This window comes from Plectrocnemia conspersa, unplaced genomic scaffold (assembly GCF_051122295.1).
Source record: "Plectrocnemia conspersa isolate PC_06_02 unplaced genomic scaffold, ASM5112229v1 ptg000012l, whole genome shotgun sequence".
Classification (NCBI taxonomy): domain Eukaryota; kingdom Metazoa; phylum Arthropoda; class Insecta; order Trichoptera; family Polycentropodidae; genus Plectrocnemia; species Plectrocnemia conspersa.
The window spans coordinates 30072799-30095909 of NW_028277176.1; the positions used below are offsets into that span (position 1 = coordinate 30072799).

The 23111-nt window shown below is 34.8% G+C and overlaps 2 protein-coding genes across 12 annotated transcripts; one reads left to right on the forward strand and one right to left on the reverse strand.

Moving 5' to 3' along the window:
- The first annotated feature begins 2304 nt into the window (after positions 1-2304).
- LOC148228934 (uncharacterized) lies at positions 2305-11581 on the forward strand. 2 transcript variants are annotated; one of them, XM_088200037.1, is made up of 3 exons: positions 2305-2412; positions 7884-8040; positions 8102-11581. In XM_088200037.1, exons 2-3 carry the CDS (start codon positions 7896-7898, stop codon positions 10678-10680), a joined length of 2724 nt encoding a protein of 907 aa, XP_088056163.1. In that variant the 5' UTR covers positions 2305-2412; positions 7884-7895; the 3' UTR covers positions 10681-11581. The 2 variants fall into 2 exon arrangements, with proteins under 2 accessions (XP_088056163.1, XP_088056162.1); XM_088200036.1 differs by lacking the exon at positions 2305-2412 and adding an exon at positions 2652-2804.
- Positions 11582-12051: 470 nt separating this feature from the next.
- Positions 12052-19885, reverse strand: LOC148228935 (uncharacterized). 10 transcript variants are annotated; one of them, XM_088200043.1, is made up of 13 exons: positions 19738-19885; positions 18775-18811; positions 18547-18658; positions 14760-14880; positions 14495-14679; positions 14221-14423; positions 14047-14144; positions 13791-13978; positions 13511-13725; positions 13256-13446; positions 12797-12991; positions 12571-12695; positions 12052-12507 (listed from the first exon to the last, which is right to left on the reverse strand). In XM_088200043.1, exons 3-13 carry the CDS (start codon positions 18656-18658, stop codon positions 12350-12352), a joined length of 1791 nt encoding a protein of 596 aa, XP_088056169.1. In that variant the 5' UTR covers positions 18775-18811; positions 19738-19885; the 3' UTR covers positions 12052-12349. The 10 variants fall into 10 exon arrangements, with proteins under 10 accessions (XP_088056169.1, XP_088056168.1, XP_088056166.1 ...); XM_088200042.1 differs by having other exon boundaries at positions 18775-19290; XM_088200040.1 differs by having other exon boundaries at positions 18775-19531.
- Between the last annotated feature and the right edge of the window lie 3226 nt (positions 19886-23111).

Below are 23111 nucleotides of genomic sequence, written 5' to 3' on the forward strand. Positions count from 1 at the left end.
ATTTTGATTGCGTACATCTAAGACAGAAAAAAATATTGCGTACCACTGAATATATACATAAATATTTGCTGTTAACTCTTCTATGAGTGTTCGAATGCATAGCAGCTGTCAAATTCTTGTTTATTTAATGTTTACGTTCGTGTAATTATCACTTGGCGTACCCCCAAGCAGGTTTGGTGTTAGGGCAAGGCGAGCGAGGCAACTGCATTGGGCTCCGAGCTTTAACCCCTTCCCGGTCATGCCCGAGTTAGCTCGGAAATTCATTGCCGTCATCTTGTCTCCAAAAGTTCTTGAGTCATCATCTTGCCGATTTTGCAAACACAAAATGTCGGAAATTTGTTTGTGAAAAATGTGATTAAAATAATTATATTATTTTTAGCGTATTGTTTTGCGATATGAAATTTTCAACTTTTATGTCTTTTTTTGAGTTCCGGGTTGCGTAAAAAATAAAATATGTACTGAAAAAAAAACAATTGTTTTAAAGCATGTTTTCTTTAGAAAGTCACCGAACACCGATTAAACGTTAATTAATTTAATAAACACTATTTAATATACAGCGTTGAATACTTCTGCAGCAAAAATATATATTAACAAACAAACGCGCAGGATAAAATGAGCGCAATAGCTAGCAATTTGAATCAGTCGCTGGTGTGAATCGCGTATCTGACACATCGAAAAAGACAAACTGAGAAAGAGGGAGAGAGGTGGTGATAATAATGCGTGGCTTATGTATATTTGATCAGTATTTTAACATAGACGCGGTCAGTATTTATATTAAATGGTCAGTTTTATTATAAATAAGGAATGGTTAGATAAATAATTTAAAGGTTAATATTTATATTGAATTCAGTATTTTTATTAAGTAGACATTTTAATATAGATAATGAGTGGTTGGAGTAAATATTAAATGGTCGGTATTTATATTTAATGGGTATTTTTATTTCGACAGTTGGTTGGTGTCAAAAACTTATTTGGCTAGCCTAATTGAACGTTATGCCAACATGACAACAACTCAATAGGTAACAATATTTTACTGAAAAAAAAATTACGAAAAGATAAAGTATTTCAGTCAATTAATATGTTACAGAATATATTTGAATTTTTTAACAAAAGTTTTATTTTAATAGTAAATAACGATAACGATAAGCACAATTATATTAATACGGTTATTATTAAAATTTAACCCGAATACAAGCCGTTTAATATTTATACTGAGCAAAAATATTGGCCAATTAATTGTTTAGCTACTAAACAACAATATTCCGTTGATCCTGAAAATAAACTAAATGTCGTCGTTGAGTCATCATGCTAGAAAAGTAAATAAATTAAGGTATTTGTTACTACGTTAGTGGTCTAAAATACTTTCTTACATATTTAATATATTTTTAAAGAAAATATTATTTTTTTAAGGCACATTTCCACCTCTTTGAGTATGTTAATTAGTAAAATTGACATTAAAAATAGATTTACTAGAGATCATTACATGCCCAAAAGGACTGTTACATGACTGCTTGATGCGCACTGTGGTCATGCAGCGTCATTGCGCCTTACTTTTTTGAAAACGATGGTGGTTGGATCTGTAACTGTCAACGGTGAGCACTATAGGCGCATAATAAGCAATTATTTTTGGCACGAAATCGAAGATATTTATGCGGAAGACACGTGATTTCAAAAAGACGTTGCAACGTTGGATGTTTTGCGTAAAAAGTTCTTAGGTCACATTATTTCACGTTTTGGTGACGTCAACTGGTCGCTTACGCTAAGAGTCGTGTCTATGCCGACAAACCCGAAATGTCGGAGTATCTTAAAACCAGCATCCGTCAAGTTATAGCCCAGACAAGTCGTCGAAAATTACGCCGAAAGGATCATTCGAATAATGAAAAGATTTTTTTAATGATTTGTCAATTTCACCAAACCTATAAAAATAAAATTGGAATATATTTAATAAGACGTAAAGGCAAATGGGGATTGATTATTAGATCGCGATTCACAAATGTTAAAAAATGTTGCCGACTCCTGTTTTCGCGTACGAGTCTAGATGTCGCGAGTGGAGTTGTTAATTAAAAGTATATATAGCCATTAGTTGTAAAGTCGATTAACTGGATATAATTTTTGAATCGAATGATGAAAATTTGCGTATAAATGAATCGAAACGATTTTACAAATAATATAAAATAGTGTTTAGACCAAATTACGGAGGGCATCATTAAAAAGGAGAGCGCGTTCCGATCGAAGCTTCGCACGCGTAGCGCGTCTTGCGTCTCTCTCTGGCGCATTGCGGGCGTAGGCGTTCGTTTCGCGTGCAGTGTTGCGAGCGTTTTGCGTCTCGTGTGGCGTACGTGAGCTGGGCGCCGGGCAGCCTGTGCCCCCGGCGCTTCGCCTCGTCGAGAATCCTCCCTTCGCAGCCGAAAAGTGAGTCGATCGCGCGGAGCGATTGTGCTTTATCGCAAAATTCACGTCCGATTTTTTAATTATCGCTACTGTCACGGCAGGGGTCGACGCCATAGACTCGTATTCGACACAAATCTCACGTTTCGACTCTCGCGAGGCGATTTTCCGATTTGCCGATTTGCCGATTTTGCCCCCCTCTGACGCCCTGATCGCGTCCAGGTGGTCGTTTCGAAGGTTAACGTGCATTTGCTTTAGGTTATCGTGGGGAGTGTTAGATTCGACTGTTTCGCCTTCAATGGCGGACGCACGTAGCGAACGACGCGAGTCAGCTGTCAGCTGGGCTTGTTTTGGTTCAGTCGGCTGTCAAACGTTCAATCAGCGCAATGTCCTTCTTGCACCTGCCTACGTGGAGGGTTGGTTTGCATACGTAATATGCATCGATTGTGTCAACACAACATAACACAACACAAACATTAATCCTATTCCTATTCAAACTAGATTCTTAACGTTTTCACTAGAAAATATTGATAATACGTGCGTCGAGTTTCAATAGCTAGTGGTAAAAATAAATCAATACTATTATGGTATTGATTTATTTTTTAAATGATAATAAAGGTATTTTCACTGCTTAAGCTTTCATTATATTTAACTCTGGCTCAAAGTCGCATATTCATGGTTCATGTTACACAAAATAAAAAATAATGTTTTTAAAAAAATGTTTCATACCGCTGTTATCATATATTTTTATAAATTAACGATAATTCACAATTCTTTCGGTGTTTGTTAACAGTAGTCGTATCAACCCTAAATCGATAATGGCTACGATAATTCGTTCTGAGAATGTTGACATTGAATATCTACGTAAAAGTGGGTAGTTGGGGGAGGGGGGTTGTTAGTGAGGATATTAGGGCTGCCACAAAAGTAAGTCACAGACATTTTAAAGTTAGGAATGGTGTTAATTTGTTTTAATCACGTTTTAATTTTTAACTCATTTAACCCACACCTTAAAAACGCAAAGACTTATGGAACCAGGCGTATATGGTGAGTTACTTTCCCTTTTGCTCGCTCGTGTGTTAAGCGACGAAAGTGAGTTCACTCACTCTAGTCACTTAACACGTGAGCGAGTGAATGGAAAGTATCTCACCGTACGCACCTGTATGGAACAGCCTGATATTGCCAAGAAAAATCAAACCCTTTGCTATTCCCAAATAAACTTTTCTTTGTTTTTGTAAAAATTTCTATCAAATGGTATGACAAATGGCTAGTGGTAGTAATGTTTACTCGTAGAAGAATAAAAGCTTTCAGCTACTACAAATTAGCTTAATTAAAATTTATAATAATCTTCTAGATTGACTAATTCAAAGAATTGAAACTACTAGAGCTAAACTAAATATTTTTCTTTGCCGCAAAATAAATATAATATAAACTTAACCATGGTTAGGCAATGTAATATTTTACTGTCTGACGGTAAAGATCAAGATTAGTAATTATATTAAAAAAATATTGAAATGTTTTTTTTTCCTTATAATAGAAACCGAAGTGGCGTTTTGTGATCGTAAAATTTCTTCATGACATCTATAAATTATATTATAAATTTAATTTGACTTGCATTATTTGTTTTAATCCAAAGAGGACTGAAGTTCAAAATACTGTTAAATTTCTTTGTAAATATTATTTGAATTAAAATTACACAAATTTTAGATGTAAATTGAATATGTTTTAATTTAAATTTCATGCAATCCGCAGATGGAAAACCATTCGTAAAGTAATTTCAAGAGATTCACTAATACAAGTCAAAACTTTTATCATTTTTTTTATTAATATTATTAATCCAAAATTTTACTTACGAAATTATCGTAATTAAAAAAATCTATAATACGATTCATAATCATTACTCATAAGTACCCAATAAATAGACCTGCAAATCCAACAAAATTGTCCATAAGTATTGCATCAAGTGCTCAATGATTTTTTTTACATATTCGTAATTTGTAAAACTGTCGTTATAGACCGTTGACTCGAATATGCGTCATGTGTAATTTTATTACTAAAATGTTATATAGTAATGTATAACATAAAATATTTTTACATATACATGTTGCACCGAATCGGTGAAATCTCTTATTGCGCGAAATAGGCAAAAAAAAATTCTGAATTCATGAAAAGTGCAAGCCCGTTGCTTCATTCATGAATTAGGAAAATTATCTGCATTAAACCAGTGAGATAGTAGCGCTTCGGTAGTGTTTTTGGAACTAAGCCAAATGTCGCGAAACATCACGTTTATTGAAGGGTTCAAACCAACGCTCTCTTGCTCCCGATCATTCGCACCTAACCTGTCCAATATACCTGTTAATTAAATTTGTATGTCGTCATATTTATAGTTTTTTTTTTGGCATTCTAAATAAAGATGAATATCATTATAGTGGTTAATTTATTTTTATATTATCAATTGACATTTGGTGTAGTTACGAAAAACACCACTGGAGAGCTACTATCTACTTTGGTAAATGCACGAGATAAGCAAAACAATTTCTGCCTAATTCACAGATTCTGCAAATAATTTGCCTAATTCACGAATGAAGCAGTAGTCATACACTTTTCATGAATTTGGCAAATTTTTGCTTGTTTCTCGCAATAATCGATTTCACCGATTCTTTATTTTTTTATATATTTTTTAAATAAAATAGTTTTTAACAGATTATTTAACCTTAGTTGATAATTTTAAAATAAATATTTATAAAATGACTTAAAAGTTGGTTCAAACTAGTTTTGCGAATTGTATTTTAATTTGTTGTATACAAATGTTTCGTATCTCTGAATGACAACATAACCTATGTCAAAGTGGGCGTGTATGGACTTTTTAATAGTCTAACGTTTATGTTTCGCTCGTTAAACTGTGATAAATAATATAGATTTGATAAATAAAATATAAAATAAAACACCACAAGAATCGTTTTTATTTAATTTTATTTAAAAAAATCTAAATTTAGTATAAATTTAATTGGGGTGGGTAGGAGAGAAACAAATAAAAAAATGTGATGTTTGTCAATTATAAAAATACAACAAAACTAATTAAGTAGTTAAATAATAATATTTGGTAAAACAAAAAAAAATATCGTTTTTTTAGTGAAAAAAATATATATATACAAAAAAAAATTTCATTGTTATTTATGGAATTTTGTCACAATTTAGGTAATTTTTCGATGCCTCTTTTGTAAAATTCTTGTAGTTTTGATTTAAAAAAAAAAATCTTGTAGTTTTGATTTTAAGACAAAATCTGTTAATTTGGAATTTTCTTTTCGAAACGAAATGATAATTCAACGGTGCTCTATCAGTAGAATAAAGCGGATATGGTAAATTCTAGATTCAGTTCCTTTATTTTATCCTGTGCAATTTTCGCTGTGTGGTCTCTCATTGTCGTGTAATAAGATGCGCCGTTGATTTATTAATTAGAACTGATCGTTTTTTTAGTAATTCCACCTTTAATCTCCCCAATAGAGTACAATATAGTTAGGCTGTGATTAGGGTTCTCAATTATTCGAATAGTGAATAAAAAATGGATGAAGTATTCTAATATTCGAATATAATGGTAATTTTTTAACGGTTTTAACCGTTTTTTTTTATTTAACCAATTAAAAAAATCAATTAATTACTTGTAAAATATTATTTAATTAAAAATAATTATTTTAATTAATCATTAATTACTCTCATAATCGTTAATTTTTTTAAATTGAATAAAATATGCCGTGTGAATTATACTTTTTGATCAGGGACGTCATTTCAGTTTTTTCAAATCACCAGAATTGAGATCAGAAAAATTGATGGAACATTTTAAATACAATATATGATTTTATCGAAATTTTTGTACATACAATAGCTAATAATGTTTAGAACGAATTTGATATACATTAAGATTGGATCCGTATCGACGTTTTGTGCAGACTGCATATCAATTAGATAATTAACGATAAAATTACTGCAATCGATTTATTGAATTGACTGAAATAAAATCCTTGCGTCATTAAACAACAAATACAAAAACATAATACGAACTTCCCAAAAATTTGCGACGCACACCTGTTTTTGAGACAAACATTAAGCGATAATAATGGGCGGACCTTTCCAAAATTTTGTTTCGTTCAACGAACGAATTCTGCTAATTTCAGTCATAGTAGATACAACCGTTAAATACTATTCACATGTGTTTTTCGAAGGCGTTTGTTAAGAAGCATCTCATTGTCTCGCACTTTGAAACAATATAAATGACCATGAATTTTGGAGCAGCATTAGTTACTCGAGAGTTTTTAAATATTTATATAGCTGAAAATCAGACGAATAATCTAATATTCGAATGAAAACTCTACCTGTAATGTTTTGACAAGGTTTTAATAATTTATAATGAACGAAATATTTCTCCAGACAAAATTTTTTTTAAAATTTTTTATAGTCAAGGTGTTGAAACTAACGTTTGGCCTAGAGAAAGGTAATTGTTTTTTTTATGTGTGCTATTATAGCATACGTCGGCTTTGAATTAACGTGTGATAATTTGTTCTTCGTTGTAAAGCAGGTATGAAACCGATGAACCTTTATTTATAATAAAGGATCCATTTCTTGTCTCCAGTAACAGATTGTCTCAAAAATAGATCGGTTTCATACCCGCTTAGCAACGAAAAACGAATCGTCACACCTTGATCCAAAGCCGACAGCGATAGACTTTGCAGAACCCAAACTCCTTGCCTATGTTTTTTGTTGAGCTTTTTCAAATTATCTTTTACCGTCAACCAGGAACAGCCAATCTCTTCTGATAATTTCTTGATGGTTTTGCGCAGGTCTGATTCTACCAGTGAATAAATAGACTTAAAAATTACATTTCTTTTCGCTTTACTTAATAATTCGTAAATCACAATAATAATTAAACTTCAATAAGCTCGATTATGTTATATTTTTATAAAAATTGTTAAGGCTTATAAACACAAATTTTCAAATTTATATCACGTAAATATTGTAACGCAAAAAAATTAAGCCTATTGCCAAATCCCGCTTGAATTGGAATGCATAATAGTTCCATAATGGAGAGATGTGGCTCTTCTAAAAAGGCCTTTTATGTGGCTGATCTTCAGCTTCAAACATTCATACGCTGTTTATAAGAAGAAATTCAATCTATCTGGCACGCCCCTGGTGCTAAAACGGTTTCATTTCTCACGCTATGTACATATGGTTATTTTTTCGCGATTTTATTTATACTGATTTATTGTGACATATTGTGTACTACATATTATTCTTATAAAATGTTAAATGATGCAAAAGAAACAAAAATTGTAAATTTTTCTTGTGAATACAAACATGAGTCATCTTACAAAGACATTACAATCGATCAGTTAGCACTCATAAATTGTCAATATATCGAAATATCAGATTGATTATTATTTAATTATAATTGAAAGCTCAGAAATGTGTCTTATTAAATCAACTTCACGTTTTATTTTTTTTAGAAAAATATCAAAATGCCTCGTGATAGTCCCGACAATGTCGATGTCGCCGCTACTGCTGGAACGTCGAGCAACAGTACAGTTAAGATCCAAACGTTCTATCCGACATGGGACGAATTCAAGGATTTCAACAAATTCGTTCAATACATGGAATCTCAAGGTATGTTAGTGCTTTTTATACAAGTTTATTCAATAATTCTAATCACATTTGTCTTTTTTAGGCGCTCACAAAGCTGGCATCGCAAAAGTGATCCCACCGAAAGAATGGGTGCCGCGCAAATCCGGTTACAAACTGGACGATTTGAAGATCACCATTCCGTCACCGATATGTCAAGTCGTCACTGGAAAACAAGGTCTCTTCCAGCAGATCAACATACAAAAGAAACCCATCAGCGTAGAGAACTTTGCTAAAATGGCCAACTCTGCGAAATATTGCGCTCCTAAACATTCCGATTGGGACGATCTGGAGAGAAAGTATTGGAAGAACATCACATATGTGGCGCCGATTTACGGAGCCGATGTAAACGGCAGTATCACCGATACGGACGTCAACGAATGGAACATTAACAGATTGGGAACGATTTTGGATTACGTCAATCAAGATTATGGCATTGAAATCGACGGAGTTAACACGGCTTATCTGTATTTCGGGATGTGGAAGACGACTTTCGCGTGGCACACCGAAGATATGGATTTGTATTCGATCAACTATCTGCATTTTGGCGATCCAAAGACTTGGTATGCAATTCCTCCGGAACACGGAAAGAGATTCGAGAGATTAGCTTCCGGTTTCTTCTCTTCTTCCGCCCAAACTTGTCAAGCGTTTCTGCGTCACAAAATGACACTGATAAGTCCGCAGATATTGAAAATGTACTCGATACCGTACAATAAGATTACTCAAACGTCCGGTGAAATCATCATCACGTTTCCGTTCGGTTATCACGCTGGATTCAATCATGGGTTTAATTGTGCCGAATCTACCAATTTTGCAGCTCCGAGGTGGGTGGAATACGGCAAGAGAGCAATTCAATGCACTTGCAGCAACGACATGGTTAAAATATCGATGGACACGTTCGTGAAAAGGTTTCAGCCGGATCGATATGAGCTGTGGCTCAAGGGACAAGATATAGGCTGTCATCCCGAACAGCCGGAAAGAATGGCAGCCGCTCCGCATCCGACCGGCCAAGATATTCTTTGCAATAAAAACAATCCCGAATTGCCCAAATCGTTCGTGGAAGCCGAGCAGAAAAACAAAGAGAAGAAACGTCATCCGGCTCATTTGAAGAGAAACATGTCTCGCTCTATGGCGGGTGCCATAGAAGTGTCTATACTCGGAGACGATGATATGGACGAAGATCTATCGATGCAAGAGGGAGACTTGGACATGTTGACAAATTGTCCTCCCGTCGATAACGTATTGGACTTGCACAAATTCGGCCCCGACGAGAGTCAAATGGAAGCTTTGGAGGATATATGGTTAAAAGGCGGCGAAATGGACCCCAGTGAGATAATCGCGCCTGAAGATGGTCACTTGGACGATTCTGATTACGACGAAAAGAAGGATAATCTGAGCATCGGTATGAAAAAGAGAAGGAGAAACAGAACGCCCAAGAAGAAAGAGGAAAGCGCTAAAGTCAAGATGAAAACGAAAAAGTTATCGCAAGATCAGATCAAACAGATCGACGAGGTGTTGAGCCAATGGGCGGATTTGCCGGAAAAACCTGACGAGCTTTCGTTCATTGAGTCTAAATCGGAGGGGGATAAAAAATCCGTGGTAGTTAAAAAAGAAAATGCAATTAAACAAGAAGTACCTGATATTAAGAGTAAAAAGAGCGATAAAGAAGTCAAAAAGTGTAAGTTGAAGAGATGCGCTAAAAATCCAAACGGACCTTCGAACGGCAAAGGTTTGAAAAGAAATTGTGGAAAATTGCCAGCGCTCGATTTGCCTAAAGACGATTTTGTACCCCATTTGACTAGAGACGATTTAGAAGAAGACGACTTGTTCGAAGATAATCTTTCGATGAATACTCCGGTTTCGGTCACAAATCTGATACCCATGAATGCGATCAAATACCCGAAGACTTTGCTGCCGGTCCTGGTTAAAGAAGAAATAAAAGTAGCTCCCGTTAAACCGATCACTAATAAAACGCCGACAGATTATCAAAAAGAATATTGCAAGTTTATGAGTAACTACAAAAAACCAATCGATTCGCCGAGTTCTCCCGAAGAGCAGCCAGCGCCGACGATTTCTCCGAATAAGAAATGCAGGAAAACTACGAAACCAAAGAAAATAACCCAAACGTTAGACAATCACGGCAATAAAGTGCTAGTACAAATGGTCGACAGTGTCAATCCGATCAGATTCATACACAACGGAGACACGAGATATTCTCCAGTCCCCGCTGTTAATTATGACTCTGTTTCTGTTAACGAGCCGATTCATAAACTTCAGCCGAATCAGTTGTCGATGCCGATCAAGAACGAATACGGATCGCCATCGAACAGAAATCATTACTCCGAGAGATCCAACGTAGAACCAGATTATAATTATCCACGTTATCAGTACGATCAATGGGGGAGGCTGTCCGGGAGCAACATGCATTATCCGGCCGAAGCCTACAAAGGTTACTCGGATTGCTACCGATCATCGACAGGCGTACGGTGGGGAGAGCAGCCGAGCTACGTAGACAATCAAATGCAGATCGTCGGAGAGGCTCATCAGGTACACTCGTCGGAGAGGGAAATAAAGATTGAAAAACAGCTCAACGAACCCCGATGCTCTACGTACGATCGTCATTAACAGTAATTTATTCATATTTACTATGTTTAATGAACTACATTGTAAGTTTCTGATTTTTAGAAATTTTATATAACAGTATTAATTTTATTCAAATCAAACGGGAGTCGAGCGCGTTTAAAAGCATTCCTTAAGTTTGTATTTTTTTATTCACAAAACTGTTTGATCGACTCGTCCTCTTAAGAAATGTGTAGTCAATACGTATTTTGGCTTAAAATTAGACATATATTTTGTATCCATGCGAGAATTTTTTACAGAATTAGAATTTTTTACAGACAAATTAGTGATAATAAAAAACTGTATCATTGGTGACGTATTTGCCCAAGTTAGTTTTTAATTTATGAAGAAAGTTAATTTACGTTATGTTTAATTAATTCTAACGTAAATCAACTTTTAGTATTTATTTTTTATAGGGCAAAATTGGCATATATTGCAGAAAATTAACATCACTTCTTACCAAATCATAATCATCAAACAAGAAAATAACAGTTTACTAAATCATATTAAGGGTTTTTAAACTCGACACTAAAAAACAAGGTACCAAATATTCTTCCAATACATGTTCCGAAGGATTTACGAGTTTGCTATCTAGTAATGCAATATCGATTATTAGGTTGTATTAAATAATTTATTTAGTTTCGATCAATTTTTGCATAAACAAACAGTGAAGAAATATTGAACGCGAATTATGTATATATCGTAATGTTAGTCTCACTAAGATTGTGTGCGTATTTGTTTTATTTTTTAATGTACGTTTTCTAGAGAATTTACAGTTGGCAACTTTAAATATTGTATAGTATTAAGATATATACGTCAATATTTGTACAAAAATAACATTTTGTAAATTGCGTCCTTGAGGAGGATCGCCTAGAATTCTCATAGTCAATAAAATCAATTAGCAAAATTATTGTATTTTTACTTTATTAGTATGTTATAAATTTTATATAACATCAATTAAAACAAAATTAAATTTAATATAATAAATAATTATAATTAATTTTTTTTGACTGAATTTATTTAATGGTTTCTGCGGTGTTCGAGCACTTCAATTTTTTTATTAATCTTAAATCGCATATAAAATATAATTACTGTAAAAATTAAAAAATATATGAAAATATTGAAATAAAAGTTTTTTTTTTTTATTTGTTACGCCCGATTAAAATATAGTTATTTAAGTTTTCATAATAATTTATTAAAAGTCATACGTACATACAACGCTCGTATTGATTATAGTAATACATAAAACAAAAATCTCATACGCTTGCAGATCAAAAAATAATACACATAAAAAGCAAAATATGTATATCAATAACAAACATTAATGCATATATATAAATATATATATATATATACAAATAAAAGTAATACAACGTGTGAGTATAAATAAGCATTTTTATTATTACCATTATATCTAAATAACTAGTCACTATGTTAAATTTATATAAATGCTTCAACTCATCAACGCATTTAATTAATACGCTATATTATATCCTTTACTATTATAATAATTGCCATAATCTATAGATCATATTTTTCACTGCACGTTTAATCAGTTCAAAACGAATGGAAGAACTCTGCCGTTTAATCCAATTGGCTTCTTTACGAAAGCTCTGTCGTCGACGTCGGTCGATCTTTATTTCGGATCCTCGAGCAGAGGCTTCTTGGCTAATTGTCAGTTGGACGTATGCTGAGAAGTTCCGCGGCGTCGGCGGTGTCCACTGCCGCTACCGCCGCTGCGCACCCATCTTTCGTAACTCCTCTCCTGCTTCAACCACTGTTGATATCTATACCACCATTCTTCCCACTTGATATAATCGGAGAGGGTCAATCCTGTAAATAGGTTGATAGATTAAAAAACGAAACAAATTTATTAAATATATAATTTATAAATACCTCTCAAATATCCTCGTTTTTTGTAGTAATCGTATCTTACTCGAACGTCGTCCCAAGATGGCAATCCTCCGGGAGCTACAGCTAACAGCTCATCAGGATAATGGCCCTCTGGAGCAGGAGAGTGCCTGAAAAAATATTTTTCTCTTTACCACTTCATTGAGGGATTTATAAAAAATGGAAGATCCGACTAAAAGTTAAATCAATTCATGATAAAGCAATGACTGACGTAAATCTGTGCGGCGGTGAACCATCGAATGGGTCGCCGGATTGCTCATTTCCAAGTGTACCCATCTCTTCAATCCTGACGGTTAACGCGCCTCCGTCGCTAGCTGCTCCTCGAGTGATTCTCATGTTCTGCATTGCGTTACTTCTATCGGCGGACCATTGTGCCATTTTACCGAAGCGTTCCGATAATGTTAATCTGAAATAATATATATTTTTATTAATAAAAAAATTACCAAACAATCCATTCCTATTTGGTCTTCAGCCAAAATCTATTGGAAGATGTTGAAAACTATTTTTAATGTTCAATACTATTTAATTTTAAACACGAAGCTATCTTAAAACATCAATAGGAGTAAAACATATACTGTTCCTATATAAATATAGTTTTCCAGCATTTAAAAGTTTTAAAACAATATTTATTAGGAAAAAGTAGATATTTGGTTCGGTTACTGATTCGAACCTATTTTCTGTGTGATGCTGATGTTGATAGCTGTCATCGTCTGTAGTCGAATCGTCATCAGAGTTTGAATCACCGGCTAGAGCAGCGGCGATAACTTCAGGACTTATATCGGCACCGCCATCTCGGTGCCTGTCTTCGCCCGATACTTTCTTTTTGGGGCGGTCATCTTCTTTTTTGATTTTTGTTTTAAGCTGTAGATCACAATTTAGATGTTTTATTATTTTGTCATAAATATATTTAAATTTTATTTTTAACCTTCATTGGAATTCGTTCTTTGTGAGTCGGAGGCGGAGACGGCGGAGTCGAAGGTTGCGGTTTATCCGGCTTCTTACTCTTGTTAGGAGCTAATTGTGTCCTTTGCCATTCTAATACTTTCTCGTCGCGAGATCTTTTCTTCGCTAAAGCCGCATCGGATACAACATCTCTGGAACTATTAGACGTTGGCTTTGCCGACGATGATACAGGAGCTCCTGTGAATATAAACATTTTTAATTCATAAACTAGATTTAAAATAATTTAAAAATAGAAGAATCACCACTGGACGAAGCAGTGCGTCGAAGACTAAGAGTAGACGGTCCCGCGTTAGCGTTTCCAGAATTTAAAGGCTTCAATAGACGTCGTTGAGGCTGCGCTGGCGGCGGCGCGTTAGGCGGAGGCCTGCTGGAACTGCTGGGCGGCGGTACTGGCCTCGAAGAAGATCGAGGAACAGAAAAAGATCTTGATCTAATTTTAAAAATCATTTTAAATAAAAGTCGTATAAAATACTGCAATAATAATTATGAACCATATACCTAGAACGATACTTAGCACCGTGCTTCTTGACGGAACATACTGAGCACGAATCATCTGAGCAACTGCTTAAAGACGAAGCAGATGGCGATCTTCCACCCTAGATTTTTTAATGAATTATTTTTAAGAATTGACATCAAATTGAGCATTACGTGTTTTGCCGACTTTGATCTTACCCGTACCCTTCTGGGCGGCGGTGATGGAGGTCTCGTTCTAGGTACCATTCTCATGTTTCTCTCTCGCTCGCGTTCCCGCTCCCTTTCTCTTTCCCGCTCTCTCTCCCTTTCCCTTTCGCGTTCGCGTTCCCTGTCTCTCGAAGACGATACGACCGAAGTAGAATTCTCCTGTCTTATTCGCTGAGTGGAAGATACGACAGCACCTAATAACAAGAGACAATTTTATAAACGATATATAGACATTTTTAAATGCGAATGCGTTATTAGTAGAGACCATTGTCTCTACGGTCTCTTTCGCGGCTTAAGCGATGATGCGGAGTTGTAGTAGAAACTAGCGGTGGAGGTGATCGTCTCGCGCGCGGAGATCTAGATCGACTACGACGAGCTGGAGGACTAGCAGATCCTCCGCTCGTACCGCCTCCTTCCATATACAACTGTTTATAACCTGTATGTCTCCATCTGTTGAAATTAAATAATAATAATTGGTAAAGCGAAAAAAATGACCGCGTTAAATTGCTATAATCTCAAAGTAAACCAACCTATTAGGATCTTTTTCTTCCACTTCGATCAGCTTTCGATCCCAGCTACCCGGCGACGAAGCTCTCGCTCTCTTCATCACATTATCGATTTCCTTTCTGCGGCCAACCGCCAGTGACGGATCTAATAATACATTTATTATAAAAAAATTCAATCGTATTGACTCGCAACAGCTACGAAGTATGGTTGAAAGGAATACGTGTCTTTAATACTATATTATGTGTTTTTAAAACGTAGGCGCAGTGGGATCATTGAAAAATTGCATTGAATACTACTTTACTTTAAAAAAAAATATATTTTCCTATAAAAGGATTTTTCATTTAAAAAAATTGTAAAGCATATATTATTATATCAGGTAAAGCTAAAAAAAATGTCGTTTTTTTTTATAGTGAAAAATAAATTATTCACAAAAAAAAATATACAATATTTATTTCGAAAGATAATTTCCATTGTTATTTATGATATTTTGAGCAATTTTTCGATGCTTCTTTTGTAAAATTCTTGCGATTTTTATTTAAAAAATGAATCTAGATGATTTCATTATCTATTGAAGTGAATTTTCATTTCGAAGCGAATGTTCCATAGACCGAAATAAATGATAATCTAACGGTGCTGTCAGTAGAATAAAAGTTCTAGATCCAGTTGTTTAATTTTATCCTGTGTAATTTTCGCTGCATATGGTCTCGCATTGTCGAGTTGTAAGATTTTATTTTTAATAATTCCGCATTTAATCTCTAATTGAGAACAATGAAATTTGGCTGTGAGTCTAACCAGGTTTTAATATATACATATATATATTCCACCAGACAAAAAAAAAATTTAAGATCAAAGTTTGGACTAGTCATTGTTTTTTAAATGTGTTTTGTTATAAAGCAGTGATGAGCAACCTGAGGCCAGTTGAGACTATTTAAAAGTATAAATAGCAATAGACCTCCAAAGAAAAACAGCAAAATTACTGGAATAACATAATGTGTTCATCGCTGTTCGGAGGTACATTCCTGAATAGTTATGCATTACTTTCAGTACAAAAATGAGCAGTTAAGCATTATTTTCACAGAGCTCATCTTGCAGTTGGTATGCCTTATATTTATTTATGGTTCTCTGAAACTCATATAGTTTAATCCTTGAAATATGGACATACAACTATTTTTTGTATGTATAAAAGACAATGCTGTTTGTTTGATATGTTCAGAAAAAATATGTTTTTAAAGAATAAAATATCAAGCGACATTACGAAACTAAACATTCTTCAAAATTGAAAGAAATACAAAGGCAATTGTGGAGAGAAAAATTATATGAATTGCAAAAAAGTCTGAAGCGACAACGAAATATTTTTAAAATTGCCTCATCACTGCTTGATACGACAGTTTGTGCAAGTTATATTGTTGGTCAAATTTTAGTAAAATGGAAACCATTTTCGGATGGAGAATTAAATTTAAAGAAGCGTATCTGGTAATTGAAATGGATATCTTTAGATTTGGATGAAAGTTGTGATATTAGCGAAACAGCACAACTTGCTGTTTTTTGAGAGGAATGGTTTTCAATTTTAATTTAATCGAAGAACTAGCATTCTTGGTTCCATTAAAAAGAAATATTTATAAAGAATTGTCAAGTGTTTTGTGCCGATTTAATATCTCAACATGTGGGAATATCAACAAACAGACCGAGAGCCATGTCTAGTATTGGAGTATCAGGACTTGAAAACAAGGATGTGATGTAGGCTACAGAAAGAAAATCATAGTTTCTCATCGCATTTTACATCAAGAAAAATTGTGTGCAAAAATATTAAAAATGTCAAATGTTCACACCGATGAACAAAATTGTCAATTTATATAAATATTGATGGCTAAATCATCGTCAATTTAAAGAATTTTTAATAGATATGTAAAACAAATATGGTGATGTTATTTCAAATACCAAAGTTGTAGTAAAATGTTGAAATGCAAATTGTTTTGAAGAAATACAAAAGCTTCGACAAGAATTTGATTCTTGGTTCAAAATGTTATGAGAAAATAAAATTTTAAGTGTTTTACAAAGGCTGTATTTGTTATACCGCTGCATAGGAATGAGCGGGTTTGTGCCAGACGTTTTTGAGTATTTAAAAAAAACACTTCTTCACCCTACAATCCAATAAAAATGCATTCGATTCTTTGTTTAAACCCTTCCCGGTTATGCCCGAGTTTACTTGGAAATTTTTATTTTGTGAATTCTCATTTGAAATATCAGCAAATTTCTCGAGAAATTGTCTTTTTTGTGTTAAAAATTAAATTTGTAGGAATATTTTAAAATGTTTTACAATGGCTGCATTTTTTTTATACTTTTGCATAGAAAGGGTGGGTCAATGCCAGACATTTTCGAAGCATTTAAAAAAAAGTACTGTGACCGGGATGTGGTTAATTTAGAAGTCGAATTCAGCAATTTTCGTCCAACTAGTTATCAGAGACGTAATTTACTGCCCCCCTTAAATTTAGCAAAATTTGGAAAGTTATTTCGACTAATAGATTAAGGACGTCATTTGAAGGGAAGGGGGTAGGTGGCGGGATTTGCCCGCTCTTCGAATTTAGCCAGAAAAATCCATGTCACTCAATGAAATACTATGAATTTTAATAAAATCGAAATATTAAAAATAAAACACCACTGACTGGCAAATTTTTGCTCCCCCCCCCTTCATGGAAAAAGCTGATATGGCGTCCTTGATTCTAAACTAGAAATTCTTGGGTTTCTCTCAAAGAAAATATAAAAAAAACAGTCTCGATGTATTCTGAAAATATGTATGTTATTTCTGAAATCGCATCGGAATACATTTTCACCAGCAGATATATATTTTTATCTGGCATGTGCTATGCTAGTAAAAAAACGACCACTGACTGGGCAACATTCGCCCCCCCCTGGAAGAAGCTGAAATGATGTCTCTGAATGCAAAAACGAATTAAAAAATAAATTTTAAAACGTCGATTTTCTTTATTTTAACAAACATTATTTTCTATCAAGAAACTTACAATTGATAACCAACCATGCTAGGCAAACGGTGAGTTTATTTTGAAGTACTTACCTCTGCGATGAATTGTTTTCCAAAATGAACATTATTAAACACGAGTGTAGGAATCGCCTTGGTGACGAGAGGCTCAAAAACTGCATACGAGTTGGAATATATTCTTGATAAAAAACAATGCCAATGATCTCATTACTATTTTAATGTTTAAATTTTCCTTTGGTTAAACAGCAGTTGTACAAATTATATAATTTTGTTGTATTATATATAAGATAGTTTTATTTGTAAATGTGTCATATTTTTAATTAGTGTATAAAATTAAAAGCATTTAATGTTTTGTTCAATATTACATTTTTTTATTTTAAATAAATTTTTTGGGAGAGTCGTGGTACTGCTGCGATTAAAGGTTGCTAACCACTGCTATAAAGGATCCATTTTTCGTCTCAGAAATAGATCAGTTTTATACCTACTCAGCAGCTTGAAACAAATTGTCATACGATACTGCGCGGAGCCCAAACCCCTTGCCTATGTTTTTTGCTGAACATTTTCAAATGATCTTTTACTATCGACCGGGGACAGCCGATCTCTCTCATTCTGAAAATTCCTCGATGGTTTTGCGCAGATCTGATTCTATCAGTGAGTTCAACACATCCTCATAAATATTTTGCATTCTTCCTAATTTCGGTTTATCTTTAATCCCTTGTCAAATAAAAACAAGTAAATGAAACATTTGTTTTCACTTTACCTCAGATAAAGTTAGTCGTAGCCGAGGCTGAAGAACGTTAACAATAATATACCTGTGATTCGAGTGTGAGTCGGATTCCTATCCATTCTGAGTCGACCCGACGCTATTTGCTCGGCCCGGGACAGACCCGCCGAGGCGCTGCTGCTTCCCGTTTTCCGAGACATCTAAGGAAAACAACGTAAACGTAAATGTCGGATCTGCGCATAACGGAACACATAGTATTACATATATTAGACGTTTACGATTAAGTATGATATTATATATGCAACAATAAACTCACCTTCTACCCTCTCTTGAAAAATGTACCTCGAAGAAAGCTATACGGTACAACATAAATAGCCACAATCATCTCGGCAAAGCGACAAACATAAACATAGTAGGATATTGTAAATTTAACTTAAGTTCTCGCTGATGATATATGGCTATTTAAAAGGAGCAGCTGCGGTCCTTAATTCTATGCTATTTTGGTCGCGTTCGCTGACGTCTCCTGGTCACGTTCACCAATTTTGCACTAACGCGCGTTCGACGCTTTGGTTACCGCGACGCGGGGCCGAATATGTAAGACGGCGATCGGCGATCGGTGATCGGCTACCGGCGGAGAATTGACGCGAACGAATCGAATCGAATCGGACCGAACCGAACGACGTGCTGCTCGCTACCTTGGACGTTGAACTTTAACCATTGTCATATTTATCCCGGACACTTGTAAAGTTTCGCATCGACGGCCGTCCGGAAGCTTCGTTCGGAGAAACGGCCATTTCAAAGTCACAAACGGACGACGGATCGTTCAGTTCACCTATATTGAGCGTTCACTATTGAAAAGCGATACAACAGATTCGGCCATAGCTTGTTTTTTCTATTAACTCTTCATATTTGATCGTTTGCTTTATAAATAGACACATTTTGTTCATACATGTATTATATATGTGTATCTGTATCTGTATCAGCTTTTTTTAAACAACTATATATATATATTTGTGGTTTGAATTTGGCCACAAAAATGCAGATTTGTTTATAGTTTATACTCATTACCAGAACTAGAAAGAAACAATCATACACATATATACACATATACACTTAAAACGATCAAAAGCGAAGCAGTCAACGGGAAGAGAAATTCACTTTAGGTACAAAATAAAAAATGCGACCCGAAGCGACTACGAGGAGTCGCTTTGAGTCTTGAAAGAGTAATAAGAGCGGTTCGTCGAGAAGAAACAGTCGAGGCGCGGCCGCCAGTACAAACCGTGCGGGCGGGATCGGGGGCGGAGCGCGAGGCGGTTGCGGTTGCGGCGGGTGCGGCAGGGGCGGAGGCGCCCGGGGCCACTCGCGGACACGACCGCGGCGGACTGACGGCCACAGACGCGATCGATCGCAAAGCACCGGCCATGAACGACGCTTTTTTTTAATTTCATTTTATTTAATATAACAAAACCTTTTATTCAATTAAAACTTATTCCTAAAAATAAACTAACATTTTCTCCTATTTTTATTTCATATATTATATTATGTAGTCTTCTTGTTCGGTTCTCAACGTCGCACAGTATACGATTTGACTAATCTAGGTGGACAAAAGTCTAAAATTATAATGTTCAGATATTGCTTTTTTTTAATATTACTATACCCTTGAATGTTCCCTACAACCGGTAAAGTACTCCAAAACAGTTTTTGAGTCGCGATCCCTTCAATAAAAATGGACAAAGTTACCGTTTTGGATCTAGGTAGCCGCGATTAGCCGCTTAGTGCAGCTGTGAACATTGACGTTTGTGCTTGGCTTACTGTGTTTTGTGTGATTTAAGTACTTTTTAGTGATGAATTGTTCAACTAAAGGTAATTATCAAACTATCATTGCATTTTAATCCACCAAAATATTCGTGAATACTTAGGAATACTGTCTTAAAATATACCATTTTCAAAACAACAAAAAAAACACAAAAATTAACTTTGGATGGTCTTAAAGTATGTAGTCAAGTTGAGTCAAGGCATGATAAAGCTCTAAACGTATTCTCTCATCATTATAGTTTTTTAAAAACATAATTATTTTGTGCGATTATGTGCGATTCTAAAGATTTTTAATTTGTTTCATTATAAGTGCCCAAATTTCACGAAAGTTATTATTTGACTTTTGGCGTTCTATCCCTTCCAAAGGCAGATTAAACAAAGTTATTATGTTTGAAAAGTCAAGATTTGTTGATTTGCTCCTTACACAAGATCAGGAGAAGCCCTTATGGACCTTTCTGAAAAAAGAATGTGAGAAGATTCGTGTGAAATGGCTTCGTACGATTAGACTTATTTTTAAGTGTCTATGAAAAATGGTTAAATTAAGAAGTAGTGTTTTATATGTTCCACGAATAGTCACCGAAACCAAGTTTCAGTATTGGTAAACCGAAAAAGCGTTTTGAAGATAGTTGTACAAAAACGAAAAAGCGCAAAATTCAATTGGAAATTTATAACGATGCACAGATATTTTTTGCTGCACAATTAAGTGTGCGAGCTAGTGGAAAATGAGACGTTTCTAATTTAATGGAGGAAGTATCTACAGTTTAACCAAAACGAGCTACTGGTTATAAAAAAGCTCGGAGATGAATTAGCGTGAAAAAATAACAACGGTCTTACACCCCGGAAGAAGCGTTGGCTTTATTTATTGCAAGCAATTTCACTGTGCAAATGTATGCTGAAGAAGAAGAAGGATGAAATAAAGGGTAAATTCAAAGAAATCAGTCTCATAGTAGACAAAGTTAAACCAGATTTTGGTACGAGCAACGATGGGAACACCGCAAGGGCGTTTTTCACGATTTTAAAGCAACGGCTCGTATCACCAGTATCAAAGAAAATTTAATTTATCTACTATTCTTACAGTCATAGCGTCTGGCTATAAAATGGACCCGGAAAAATATTGTTTGGAAACACGAGACTTATATGTCATCCTATACCAGTGGTATAACATGCCAGCTACATTGCATAAGATCCTGATACACGGAGCAGAAATAATAGAACAAATGTCTGAAGAGGCTTCAAAGGGCAAAAACAAAGAAATTAGGAAGGTCAAATTAGGTCACACATTAAAAACTTCTCGTGTTCGCACAAATTATGATTTATTTAAATATTTAATAATGTCGTTTGATCCTTACATTTATTTGTTACGGAAACTGCCTAAGAAAAGCAGCATAAAACATTTTGCTCACATAAAAACTTTGTTAAAATCCAAATAAATTTAGTAGGATTAACAAAATTGTGTTTTATTTGCTGCCACATCTCTAAATTGTAATTTGAGACCATTTAAAATCCTATACGTTTGATTCTGAGTTTTGTCCAGCTAGATTGGTCAAATCGTACACTGTGCGTCGATGGGCTGTTGCTGTTTTTGTAATGCCTCTCTTACACAGATCAGCGTCAACTATGCACCTAAGTAGATTGTTTTGGAATCTTTAAATCGCAGTATATAAGTAGCTTGTTTTCTACAGACATTTGAATTTAATGCTTCTTCATCCCATCTACAGTACCTGGCCATATATTAAACTCAAGCGAAATACGCAAGTGTTTTATATAAAGGCAGCTCAATTATGTTTGAGCTCAATTTTTATTATCTACAATTTTGTTGTTTATTTTTACTGGCATTACTGTGAAGTTATTTGCATACTTGCAGTCCCACTATATATGGTATGTTAGTTGTTGTCGTTATTTCTGGCGTGAGCGATTGTGTTCGAATATAACCCAAAAATTCGAATTAGCGGCTAATCTTTGAAACGTGGTTTTAATCAACAATTTGCATGTTTTCGTATTATATACACATAGCTGTGAATTAGTAGCCGATTTTAAATTATATAAATATATTTATTTTATATAAAGCTGGGCAAATATCAGGACTTTTAATATTTCTTCTTTTAACTTAATATGCGATTGCAAAGGCAGTTGGTGTCTTGAGAAGTTCTGTGAAGAATATCAAGAAAAAAATAGACTGGAGTCACTTTAGATCCAACAAGAATGGGTTCTTGCAGAAAGCGCCACATTAAAACCCCTATACGAAGATTTGCGATATTTGTGTTGAAAACCGAAAATTGACAGATCGTTTATTGCCTAAAAACATAACCGACTAAGGGATAACAACTTCACAGCGAGCTATGAGGCGTCGATTGGTAGAATTAAGGTTGGTCACGAGTTAGTCGGCTCGAAAATCAAAACTTACTCCGATGATGATTAAGAAGCGTCTTGCATGGGCTTATAAATATAAAAATGTCACTGTTGAGGCATAGAAAAAAATAATGTACTGTTTTGATGCCAGCTAAGTTTGTTACATAAAATTATCCCCTTTAAAGTGTATTTTTTTATTTGAAGGTGAGCTTCTCAGATAAGTGCGTGTTTCAAGTTTTGATAGAAAAAATAAAATTTGAGCAATGAAGGCCAGGCGCAAAACACATCCCAGAATGTATTGTGTATATTGTTATGGGGACTGATTTAGATTTGTTATGGCCAAAACTGGTCGGCATTTGGCGTGACAATTATTCTCTCTACTGCCAAACTTGAGGCGATTTGGTCGTGCGCCGCCGTGCGCGCGCCCCGTACTTGTAAAATAAAACAACCTCAAATAATTCAACAAAATATACTACTGCAGCGGCTCAA

Coding starts and splice junctions, on each gene's coding strand:
- LOC148228934 (XM_088200036.1), top strand. CDS start 2,775: ATGTCCTTCTTGCACCTGCCTACGTGGAGG. Junction 2,805..7,883: donor TGCACCTGCCTACGTGGAGG/GTTGGTTTGCAT, acceptor TATTTTTTTTAG/AAAAATATCAAAATGCCTCG. Junction 8,041..8,101: donor TCAATACATGGAATCTCAAG/GTATGTTAGTGC, acceptor TGTCTTTTTTAG/GCGCTCACAAAGCTGGCATC.
- LOC148228935 (XM_088200038.1), bottom strand. CDS start 19,881: ATGGCCGGTGCTTTGCGATCGATCGCGTCTGTGGCCGTCAGTCCGCCG. Junction 13,979..14,046: donor GGTGCTAAGTATCGTTCTAG/GTATATGGTTCA, acceptor TTTTAAAATTAG/ATCAAGATCTTTTTCTGTTC. Junction 13,726..13,790: donor ACGCACTGCTTCGTCCAGTG/GTGATTCTTCTA, acceptor TTATATTCACAG/GAGCTCCTGTATCATCGTCG.